The 12,698-nt window shown below is 46.6% G+C and overlaps 1 protein-coding gene across 1 annotated transcript in view; it reads right to left on the reverse strand.

Moving 5' to 3' along the window:
- Positions 1-1,076: 1,076 nt before the first annotated feature.
- Positions 1,077-12,698, reverse strand: part of CASR (calcium sensing receptor) — a 40,158-nt gene continuing 28,536 nt past the window's right edge. Inside the window, exons 4-6 of the mRNA XM_054269672.1 lie at positions 8,984-9,214; positions 5,420-5,543; positions 1,077-2,527 (exon numbers count right to left, since the gene is read on the reverse strand). Of these exons, the coding sequence (XP_054125647.1) occupies positions 1,077-2,527; positions 5,420-5,543; positions 8,984-9,214 (1,806 nt within the window). The remainder of the gene's footprint in view (positions 2,528-5,419; positions 5,544-8,983; positions 9,215-12,698) is intronic.

Consider the following 12,698-nt stretch of genomic DNA (forward strand, 5'->3'; position numbering starts at 1 on the left):
TCACCTACTCCAGTGACTCTACTACCACAGCTGGGGGCTCCCCCTCCATCCCTAACTCCTCCATTTCTCCTTGTTCCATCTGCTGTGTCAGGCCCACCAGTACCGCCAGGACTGTCGCAATGCTCCGTGTAGGTGTGAGGCAGGTTAATACGGCAAAGCACAACGCTGACTATGGTGTGAAGGGTTAGCCATGTATGCCTTGTGGGATAGTACAGCAGCAACACTTGGTTAAGCATACAACTACTAGCGACATAATCAATCAGGGATACATCTCATTGTGCCTTTGCAGCGTTCTCTGCGAGGGATTTACAAGCTCTTCTCCCCCTCCACCAAAGCAGGCAGGCTGGAGGTAAAGCTATTCCAGCTGGAGGAAACCAGTAGGAACCTAAGTAGCTTGGTCTAGTGCAATGGAGTCTACAGAGAGTATTGTCCAGTTTTCCTGTTGGGCAGAAAGGAGAGACTGGGACATTACTAAATATAAATTAGCAGGGCGCTCTGTCACATTAAATACTTTACATGTTCACACCCTTGGCTGTACACAGCATGCAGGATGTTGGGGGCATTTTTATTTTCCCCATGACTGTGCTTTCCTGAAGTGAAACCGTGTACCTTGCTTTTGTAGAGCTGAGAGTCCTGATGCACATGGTTACAGATCACATATACTGGATAAAGAGGGAATATCATACATATTGGGAAAAAGGAATATTATACATAAATGTAAAAGCAGGGTATAGTGGAATTGCCTAGTGCCTCCCATAGTCAGCTGAGTTGCAGTCTGGCAGGAAAAGCTTACGGAGGCGAGGCAGCGTGCAGACTTCTGCTTAAGCCCCACCAGAGGCGATCTTCACTTGTCCTTCGGAGATGTCCTGGTTTCAATAAAGCAAATGCAAATTCAATCCCAGGCTCTCCAGACACAGTCCTTCCTCTGGAGGCACATGTGCTACCCTGCCGGCGCTAACATTAAGGCGTGGTGGGGCCGTGTCACACCAGTGTGTCTTTGTTGCCTTTCCCGTTCAGAAGCAAGAGGAGAGCAAGTTCCTCCTGGGGGCTGGTGTACTTTTCGCAATCTTCTTTCGTTAGGAATGTACCGTGTTCTCTGTGACAGAGCCACCTCCAGTGCCTATAAAATTTCGGGAGTTAACCGACGGCAGGGAAGGCTCCGCCTCAGGGCTCGGTCCCTCTTCTTTGTTGTCTCCCACCACCGACTCCTGCGAGCTGGTCTCCGGGCTGGAAGCTGCCTGGAAGCCGGGCTCAGCCCCGAGGGGCTCATTGATCTGCAGGGGAAGCAGGGCCCGGTGCCGCATCAGGCTGTCGTCGCTGTTCTGGGCCTCCAGCGAGTTCCGGCGCTTGGCGTTCCTGTTGGCCATGGCGTTCTTCTGCGGCTCCTCGAAGCTCAGCGACAGCGTCACCGTTCCGCTCCCAAAGCTGACTTTCTGCTTGCACCCGCGCTGCTGCTGGCGCTGCCGCTCGGCGCAGGCCGGCAGAGGAAAAGGGTCCTCGTGGTTGCTCTTGCTGCTGATGGAGGAGGAAGGGGTGGAGCCGGTGGAGCCGCCCAGGCTGTTGGAACGCTTGCGGGACACGTTGCTCCGTCTCAGGGTGGCCCTGGCTGCCACTTTGAAAGCGTGGGCAGCTGTGCTGCAGCGCACCTCCTCGATTGTGTTGCGGGAGGGCTTGAAGAGGATGATGTAGACTTTGTTGAAGAAGATGCAGGCCAGAAGCCCAAAGCTGGCAGCCAGTATTGCAATCACCTCCACAGCCGACACGAACTTGCCGTACGTGCTGGCGTAAGCAGGGATGAAGGAGATCCACACGATGAAGAATATCAGCATGCTGAAGGTGATGAACTTGGCCTCGTTAAAATTCTCAGGCAGCTTTCGAGACTTGAAGGCGAAGAAGAAACAGATGGCTGCCAGTAGGCAGGTGTAGCCAATGAGGAAGCCGAGGGCCATCAGGGAGCCTTCGTGGCAGGTGATGAAGATGATCTCATCTTCCAGTTCATGGTTTCGGTAACTGGATGGCGGGGCCGTGTAGAGCCAAATCACACAGATGACAATCTGCACAAACGTGCACAAGAAGACCAGGAGGAACTGAAGGTTGAGGCCCCACCACTTTCGGTGGAGACTCGTGGGGATCTTTGCTTCGAAGACAAGAAGGACACGGTTGGTTTTCACCAGGATGCAGGAGATGCAGAGAACAAAGCTGATGCCAAAAGCTGGCTGCCGCAGACGGCAAGTCCAGTTCTGGGGCTCACCAATGAAGAACAATGAGCTGGAGAAACAGCATAGCAAGGAAAAGAGAAGGAGGTAGGATAGCTCCCGGTTTGTGGCCTTGACTATGGGTGTGTTGCGAAATTTGGTGAAGACTCCCAGAACAAAAGAAGTCAGGAAAATTCCAAGCACAGCAAAGAGAGTCAGAGCAATCCCAAAGGGCTCAGTCCAGGCCAGAAACTCTATCTGCTTGGGGATGCAGGACGTGTGGTTCTCGTTGGACCAGTAATCCTCAGGGCACTTGTCACAGGCACTTGCATCTGAAAAAGAAGTGATAAGGAGAGGGAAGGTTTGTCAGAATGAGAGGCTGAAGTGTGGGATGACATATATGGCAGCTACACACCAGCCTTGATCTTAAACACACAGAGTGTTCCGCTCCTGTGAGCAGATCCCCAGAGTCATATATTGATGTCTTGGAGTTTCTTACTCTGAAACAACCAGCCTCCCAGGGGCTATATAGGAAAACACAAAGCATGCTTGGTTCTGGCTTAAAAGAAGTCCTGCCTCTGCCCTCATGTTTTTTGTAGTACTTTTCTTGGCAAAACTTTGCAAACTTCGATTGCTATCAGCTCTTACACAGGCTCTGGTTTTCCCTCTTCCTTCTTTCTTCACTTTTATCTTCTACTTCTGTCTGTCTTCATACCTCTCACACTTTTATCATAATTTGAATACCCTGCCTTTTTCTATTACAGAGAAAATTAAAAACGTGCTTGCCTCCTTAAATGCTTTGAGAGCCTATTTCATATTCCATGGAGGCAAGTCTTACTGTCTAAATTGCTCTTCCCTGAGGGCAGACAATGCCCTTGACTTGCAGCACATTCTCATTTCACGTTGGAATGCCAGGGAAAGATGTGTCTTATTAGTATCACTCTCCCTACACCCAGCAAATGCCCCACTAATACTTGCAAAGGGAAAATTGGTGCCTCCATCTCCTTCATGAAAATAGCTGGGCCTGCTGTGATAGCATGGCCATGCCAATGGCTTGCATGATCAAAAGCAAGGGCCTGTTGCTTCTGCTCTTCTTCATTGACTTAAATGGGTCTTGTGCTCTAGCAGGGAGGGTCGCAACTCTTTTGATGGCAGTAGAAAGGAGTTGCGAGCAGAGAGCTGGAGGTCTCAGCTTACCTCTGCTTTTGGGATCCCAGCAGGATAGCAAGGGGCTGCAGAGAGTCCACAACTCCTTTAACAGCAATCACCCTCTGAGTTTTGCACCTGAGCACAGACACAGACTCTGACCACAGCTTCCAGAGCAGAGATTGATGCTAATGAGAAAGTCAGGAATGCCCAGCTAACGAGGCCAGAAGTTTTCAGGCTGTCTTGTTCTTGAGGTGTGGTTGGAGAGACCATCCATGACCTGATATGATACCACTTTCCTAAGGACTTTTTGCCTCACCTAAGGTGTTTATTTGAAAATCTGGCGCTAGGTGCAAAAGCTCAGGCAGAAACTGTTCATCACCATGTAATTTCATTTACATCCATTCAGCTAATAATTCTTATTTTTCTTGTGCCTTTTACCTGGAAGTTCATTATAAATTAAAAGCTGCAGACAAAGCAAAGTTAATTTTGTGTAGCAGGGAATCCAGTAGCCTCTGCCAGAGACAGTTATTCAGCACTGCACCCTAAAGACATGCTTTCACTGCTGTCTTGTGGTGGCTTAGAGACTTTGCTGCCTCTGAAGGGAGTCAACCAAGTCTCCCTCCTCCTGCAAGGCTGCTCATTCTTTCCTCCTCCTTTGTGTTGTTAACACTTGAGGGCACACAGCTTCTCATCCCAGCTGGAAACTCAACCTCCCAAGAGCTTGTTTTCAGGAAGACCAAAGACCTGATCCAATTCACTCCATGGTCGCACAAGTGCCAGCACTGCTCCCAGACAAAGTGTGGGAGCAAACAGCTGGGAAAGGACAGATTGTTTCCTCTGCCAGCATCACTGTCTCAGCTGGATGGAACTGGTTGTAAAGCTGCTCTCTATGCCTATAAAACTGGCAAGCATGGGAAATAAAGACTGTTACTGTTAGCTGAAATTGCAGCAGGAAACTGTAGAGTCAGAAGACGGTTGCCACCTCAGCCCCATAAATTCCACCTCCACACCAGAGCTAGCTCCCAAAATTATGTGAAAAACACCAGAAGACCCCTATTACATATGACCAGAATTGCTTCTATTTAATCTGAAAATCCTGCTTCCAAGCATCCTGTAGTACTGTATCGTCATGCTAAAAAAATATCATTCCTGTCTGGTAGGACACGAATTAGATTCTCCCAAAGAACACTTGTTCAGTTTTGCAAGGAGTTTACTGAATTGTTCCTCTCTTGAGAGGTCTGCAGTGTTTGCTGGGACTAGCGCAGCAGAGAGCGTATGGGGAAGTCCCAAGTACCTGACAGTGGAGAGAGGACTGATATCCTGAAATACTTTACTTGCCTTCATTACCCTGGGGATGCCCAAAACTGAGGGAGCATTAGTGGTGTTGGAAAATCAAAATTTTTCAGCCATTTTGAAACCTGAGTTTACATTTTCTGTCTCTTCCAGAGCCTGGGTAGCTTGATCCAAGTTCCCAACGAAGCAAAAAACATGTCCATGGGAGCTCAGTAGGATCCACAGATTCTGATTTTTTGTGCTATCAGTTATCAAGAGAACCTGTAGTTGGTGAGTTCATAAAGGGAAATATTTCTCTCTGCTTGTGAAATCTAGGATGTAATGGATTTTATTTCTTTGTAAAGCATGAAATAAAACCCTGACAGTTTGAGGAAAACATGGGGGCCGACAGATAACTGCAGAATTTAGGATGGGGAATCTCTCCCTCCTCCACGTTTTTGGAGGAAAAACTACTACAAAAGGAAAACTTTTGGAGGAAAAGCTACAGTGCAATAGAGTTTGTTTGTGGCTGCCTGAGAGACTTTCTATATGTAAGTTGTTTTTCAAGTTCTCTGCCTTAATTTTCCTGATGCAGAGCAGAAGGCACAAGCAGGCTTAGCAGTAGACAGGACCTGAGGGCCACAGGACTCAACTCCTGTAAGCTTTTCAGAAGTCCCTCAAACTTTCTGTGAAGCCTCCTGGCAAGGAAGGCAGCAGGCCAGCCCTGCAGGGAAGTGATTTCAGCACAATCTGTGGGTGATGTCTGGAGGGCATCAGGCCCAGAGCAGCTGTGGGGGCGTTACCTGTCTCGTCACTGTACTCCCCGTCGGGGCAGTCCACGCACTCGAAGCAGCAGGTGGGCTCCCCCTCAATGATGCCCTTCCTCGTGCCCGGCAGGCAGTCCCTGCTGCAGTTGGAGAAAGGCACCTGCAAGAAAAGAGCCCGAGCAGGTTAATGGTGCCAGTGCCTTACTGTGGCAAGATCTTGGCTTCCACCAAGGGAATTATTGCTTGGTTGGCATGCTGGATGAAGAGCCTCAAATGCTCACCTCTTCCGCCCACAGAACAGACACATTTTGCACAATAGTCCTTCCCCAGCCCACTGCAGTGAGATTTCTCTGAAGGAACACATCAAGGGATAGTAAAGAAGATCAGCAGACCTTTGTAATCTCTACTGTGTTGTGGGCATTGCAAACTGGAATGTGACCATGATACACATACCTCAAAACAGTCATTAGATGGTTAGAAGAAAAGACAGTCAATCTTTACTGGCAGGAATTTGAGTCAACCTTGGAGATGAGGGGCCCTGACATCTGATCCCCAATCCAACATATTGCATAATGTCTGCTAATAATTTGGGGGGATTATTTTAAAAAAACTTTTCTGAAACTCACTTCTTTAAGAACACTGAACATCTAAAGATGCAAATCAGTGGCGCTTTACAGATCCAAAGGTTTCCAGACCTCTGCTGCTGTAAATGATGTCACCTGCTGGCTGTGCATTTCTGCTGTGCCTGAGCCCACCTGAGCACTGTCGTGTTCTGGCAGCAAGTGGTTGCGTGGGCTCACTGCATGCCTGAAGTACACTGACACAAAGACTTCAGCATGATGAATGGAAGCCTGGGACTTTGTCACACAGTCATGACCTGAGGTTGAGCTCACCTCTTTCCAACTAAATTAAAGAAAGGGAGTTGACAAAGAACATGACTTTCTCAGCTCAGGAGAGTTAAACATACAATTTCCACTGCTAGAAAAGTACCATGATCCATACATAGTCAATGGCTGTTCAGTTTGGAAGCCTCCATTCACCTTTTCGGAAGTTTGGTGCTAGTTTAGCCAAGTGCTGCCAACCTGCTGATCTCCAGGAACCTCCTGCATTGATGCATTTGTACAAGGAGTCCTAGCTATGGTTTGGAAGTTGCCTATGTGCAGGCTTGATGCCCTAGCCACAGGGGAAGCAAAGCCCTCACTAATGACAACTGCTATGCAGAGATGACTGCTCTGTGGCTCTGGTGAGGGCAGTGTCTGTGTCCTATCACTGAGAAGTGCAGCTGCAGCAAAATTTTGGGAATGCTGTTCCTAAGCTGTTCATTTATGGCACAGACATATACATAGGGTAACTCCCTGCAGCTCCCAGCTTGAAGCGCTCTGCTGTTAGTGCCTAGTGCTATAAACACAGTGCTCCTATTCCTTGGGACAGTCTTGGAGCAGACAGTGCATCCATCAAGAGGACTTCATCAGTCTAGGCTGTCTTTCCCTAGGCTGCCACCAGTGATTTTGAACAGAGCTGAATCAAAGGCTGGCTGAAGTTACACGCTGCTTCCCCATTATCTACAAAGTTCATTGAGCTTCCAAGGAGAAAAATTAAATTGGTTTGGCATGATTTTATCTTGACAAATACATGTTGGCTTGTTCTTATCAGTTTATTATCCTTTTAGTGTTTATAAATTGTTTAATTTTTTTTATCAAGTCTTTTAGGTTACTGAAGCTCAGGTCAATTGTGTATAATTCCCTTGGTTCTCCTATAACTGCTTTAAAACCAGGTATTATGATTGCTCTCTGATCCTTTGAGACATCATGCATCCTCCACATTTCTGGAAGATGAATTGCCAGTACTTTTGTGATTGCTTTGGCTGAATTCTTAAGTATTCTGTGGGGAATTTCATCAGGTCCTGCCAAAATGAATCTATCTATCTTACCTACTCTTTAACTCATTCTTTTGCAAGTCTGCCCAATGCTGAAGTTCCTGAATGTTAGAATTACCTACATTCAAACTTTTGTTGGGGATGATAAGAGGCACAGTGAGTGAAGTACTGGCTACTCTTTTTGAACACAGCCTTTTATTTGCAAGAAATTGGAAGTATATAAACTGAAAAAAGAGGCTGCAGCAAGACACAGAGATTGCAAACCCCTCCACTGCACAAAATTTACATACCCTGGCACTACACTCAGCAACATCCTGTCACATTTTTAACAGTTTAGGACAGAGAATGAAGTTAAACATTGCACTGCCAGAGAAATTTAGACCAAGAGAACACAATCACTCAGTTTAAGTAAAAACCAATAAATCCTAACTGTTGGGAAAAGTGCAAGATGCATTTGCAACAATCTGAAGGAGGGATTATAATATCAAGGTTCTTTAAGTTCCACTTGTAGTTTGTGCTTACAGACTCCAGATGGACATAGAAAAGCTCTGAGGTCAGTATTTCTGTGGTAGTATGCTCTGTTCAATTCATGCCTCCTTCAGAGTGCTCTGGACTTGAACCAGAAGTGTAGTTGGAGTAAATGAAAGGCTGAACTCATGCTGTAACTGTTCTGGACAAGTAGCTAAGGCAGGAGCATTACCTGATCTGCCAGCCAGTGTGAATAATCCTCTGGAAGTGAATTCCCTCTTTCATTAATCAGGTGCTGGCTTAACACATTGAAACATCCCAGCAGGGCCTGGCAGTGACATTGCTGAGCTAATACTCTACTCCCTGTGTCAATTCCCAGACCACAAACCATGTACCCACTCAGTATTCCCTCTGGGAGCCAGAGTTTCTGCCTAGCTGGCTGTTGCCAGCTATGACAGCAGTTCATTTGGCTCTGGTGTGGAGATGTCTGCACCATGTTTCCATCACGTGAAAACAGCCTGGCTGCTAGTGACAACAATTATGCTGAAAAAACATTAAACATATGTAAGACAGTGGAGAAGGACTTAGACCTGACTGAAGTCAATTGATACCTGTTGAGATCACTACTTCTGAGGCTGCAGAAGCATCCTCAAGGAAAATACAAGGAGGAAAAAAAGGTAGCAGGTGCTGGCATCTTCCACTATTTGAGCACCATGTCCAAGTTAACCCAGGCAGATTGACAGGGCTTTTTCTGTTGGTTTGCAAGGCAAGGGTGTGAGGAAGCCTCTGGGACTTGGTGGGTGAAGCCAGCAGAAAGAGTTGTAAATATAACTAAGAGTAAGAAGAAGCACTTCTTGATACAGACACAATTGGAGTGAAAGAGATGGCTCTTTTCAGCAATGAAACTACCGAGCTCAGGAAATATTGATTTAGTCAACAGCCAGACTTGGGTAATGAATTTTTCATCCCTTTGAAACACTGCTATAAAATTCTACTGTATCTGCTTGGGCCAGGAAAAAAGGATATCATTTAAAACATTAATACCCAGGGTAGGTAAACAAATATACAGAAGGAGAGGAGACATTGTCTGTTATTTCAGTGTATAAGAAGGGTAAGAAAGGCTATGGCAGAGACTGTGTATACAGTAAGGTGAATGGATCTATATCATGGAGCCATAATAGGAGGAGTGTGCAGGGCTAGTTCAAATTTCACCTTGTGGATCTGGAAAACATTGCTGTGAGGATTTAAGCACTTACCTCCTTAGAGAATCCACCCCACAGGATCTTGTTTTCATTGATAAAAAGCCTCTCCCCTTTCTTGGCATAGACGTTGTAGTGCCCAACCTCTTCAAAGACGACTGAGCCATCCTCCGGAGAGAGATGCCAATTGATTATTGAGTAATTTCCTACCAGGTCCCCAAACTCATCAAAATCCACTTGCTCCCCCATGTTATTGGTGAAATTTAAGTGTCGCAGATGCTTGAGAACCTAGAGAGAGACAAAGAGACACTGTGAATGCCTGTGTGTTACAACCCTACCACAGCACACATCTGCTATGGGAGCAGACCTGAGAAGAATCACTTTACTACAAGCCTTAATCTCTTCAAATCTTTTAATTGCAGCAGTAGGAGGTTTTCTATCCCATGAACACACAGAGCCTGTACAAACCTTGTAGACAACACAAGGTATCATGGCCCTCTGGGTGGTTGGCCACCCATCTGTAACACTTGCTGATGCTACCCCATCCTCAATTTAGCATTCCTCTTTGCTCCTCTGGGTCACCTCTGCAAGCCCAGAGCTTTTTGTTAGGGCCAGGGAAGTGGCAGCAGCCTCTCATGTGTTTCAGTCACCCATTCATTGCTCTCACCCTGCTCTTGCAACCACTGCATGAATGCTCTCAGTTGGTATCGCTAGTCTCTGAATGATTGATCACTCAGAAACTGGAGTTCTTGAGAAACAACTCAGACTTGACTCTGGATTGAAAAACCCAAGCCCAAATGCACTTCAGTAAGAAAACACCAACAAATCAAGCTCATTTACCATATTACAGACCTGGAGAATTCCTACCACTTTTTTTGGCTGGCTTCTGTCTCATAGTCACATAATTGAAAGTAATCTCATTCTGCCTGTTCCCAGGAGTTCTTCACTGTAATTTTCACCTCATGTCTTTAAGTGTTATATAGAATCATAAAATCATTAAGGCTGAAAATACCTCCAAGATCATCAAGTCCAGCTATTAGTCCAGCACTGCTCAATTCTCCATCAAACCATGTCCCCAGGTGCCATCTCCACACGTTTTTTGAACCTTTCCAAGAATGGTGATTTCCCCACTTGCCTTGACTGCCTATTCCAATGCCTGACCACCCTTTCAGTGAAGAAATTTTTTCCTAATATTCAATCTAAGCCTTCACGGGCACAACTTACGGCCATTTCCTCTCATCATGTCACTTGTTACCTGTGAAAAAAGGTACCAAGCTCCTCCTTGCCACAACCACCTTTTAAGGAGTTATAGAGAGTCCTAAGGTCCCCGTAAGCCTCCTTTTCTCCAGCTAAACAGGCCCTTCCTTCCCTCAGCTGTTCTTCATCACCTGCTCGGTTGCCCTTCTCTGGATGTGCTCCAGCACCTCAGTGTCTGTCTTGTAGAGCAGGGCCCAAAACTGGACACAGCACTGGAGGTGTGGCCTCAGCTGTGCTGTATATGGGGGACAATCCCTGCCCTGCTCCTGCTGGCCACACCATTGCTGATAGTGCCAGGTGCCACTGGCCTTCTTGAACACCTGGGCACAGCTGGCTCATGTGCAGCTGGCTCTCAACCAGTGTGCTGCATGTCCCTAATCCCAGGGACAACTGTAGTTGTAAAATTCATGATCTAGATAGCCTGACAAGTAGACCTAAGAAACTGCAGCATGAAAGAAAGCCTGTTCTGGCAACTGTGATACAATTCAGCCATATTGTATTTCTGTTCAAAAAATAATTGCTGGTTGAGGCACTGCTCAGATTTCTCCCCAAGCTCATCTATGGAAAGATAAGGTGACTCAGAGGGTTCCTGGCTGTCAACTACCCCTAGACCCCAGCAGCATAGTTGCTGCTGTGCTTCTATTGCCTGTGACAGCTTGTAAGCCCAGTCTCTCTCCCTCTCTCTCCCTCTCCCCCTCTCTCTCCCCCACCTGTGAGTGCCCAAACATACAACTCTGGATGGCAAAATGTAAGAGAAGCCAAAACTTCATCAATTTGTCTGGGCAGGCAGAGTCCTCTTCACCTCACAGACAGAACAGACAATATTGTTTTGATGAATCCTTCTCACCTGGAAACACAGCGACAGAGGAACAGAATCACTTCATTAATTCCTGTCAGTTGTGCTAAATTGTCTCATTTTTCGTTGTTTCCTGTTGGGATCCTCCTAGCTCAAGCTAAAATCTCCAGAGCCACAGATACCCTCCTCCCACTGCCTGTTTCAATGCCAGCCTGAGAGAGTTTGGAAAAATCATTGTAGTACTACAAAGGATGTGGCCAAGAATACCTTTTCAGCTTGTATGATGTTGATGGAAGGATATCAAAATATTGCCACAGTACTCAGTCTTTGAGTAATGAGTGAGACAGAGCAGGCAGGATTTTTTTCTGTCTTTCTCATCCCTGTTGCCCCTCCTCTGGAGACCAGCTCACCCATAAGGTGTGCAGCTGGAATGATCTCACCAAAGAACCAGGACCTGTCCCTGGAAGATCTCACCCTCTGATGGACACAGCAAAAGAAGGTGATCTGTACTGGCTCTTTGCTGGGGAAAGCTGGGGCATTGCCTGCAGGGTAAGGAAATAGGAGCCTGCTCCCCTCTCATTCCCCTCATTCCTGAGGGGTGCCCAGGAAGGTGCTACTTGCCCAGCTCCACTGGGGGACAGTGAGGACAGAGCAGAAGCAGCTCGAGGTCAGATAGGGTCTGCAGATCCCCAGTGATCTGTTGTACTGCCTCACCTCACTCTGGCCTCATCTGCACAGGGGCTTCAATCTTGGTCTGGTTGGTACCAGAAACTGTGTCTGTCAGCAATGCAGGTTCTCAGCAGGCAGCTCTGATTCCTCTGCAGGCTCTGGCATCTGCCACAGGGTGACAGCTGCAGCTTTGATGTCCAGATCAGGTTTGTCCTTACACTGAGCCTAATGCCATGTTTCTCCTCACTCCAATTCAGTATGACACTCATGCAGCACTACTGCATCCTTCTGAAGGACACCAGGATATCCTGAGTATCACTGCTGGCTTGGTTTACTCTTACCTGCACAGACAGGAGACCTTGCCCTTGCTCTGACTGCAGTTGCTACACACACTAGGAGACAATCTTGCAAGAGCCATATTGAAGATTCTTCAGTTCAAGCCCTGCCTCTCCTGGTCAGCTGCAGCAGCAGGAGGCTCACTGGCCTTAGGGTCAGCAAGATGAATGGTGGAGAAACTTCTGGATTCCCTGAATGCAATTTTTTGTTTGTTTTATTTCATAACATTCATATAAATTAGTCTGTTCCTTGGCCTTCCCTCCTGTCATTAGCTTTCTTAAAAATAATACATACCCCTGGCTTTTAGTGGGGTTTTGTAGGATTAGTTTGATAGGACCTTTCCCGTGGTCACACACACTACATCTGAGGATTAAGGTTATAAATTAGTTCATGTATGACTTGATATGCCTGTCTGACTGTTAATTCATATAGAAGTGCTGATGTGCAAATTATGTTGTCTTTCCCCAGGCAAATTGTACCAGCTTCAGCTCTGCAACTGTAGCTAGTGGGTACAAAATGTGTATTAGTTCCTGCACGAAGGGCACATGACCTGATTAAAATTCCAAATGGAAAGGCAACAGGAACAACAGAAATAACAAAGCCTGGGGTTTTTTCTTTTCAGAAAACAAAAGCTTTTCTTCAAATCTAAATTTCTGAGAGGCAGCTTGTAAAATGAACCAGCAGAACATGTTCCTTTTTTAGAGGGCAAGAAAG

Source organism: Melozone crissalis, unplaced genomic scaffold (genome assembly GCF_028551555.1).
Source record: "Melozone crissalis strain CALT ecotype California unplaced genomic scaffold, PUWL_Pcris_2 ptg000008l_1, whole genome shotgun sequence".
NCBI classification, from domain to species: domain Eukaryota; kingdom Metazoa; phylum Chordata; class Aves; order Passeriformes; family Passerellidae; genus Melozone; species Melozone crissalis.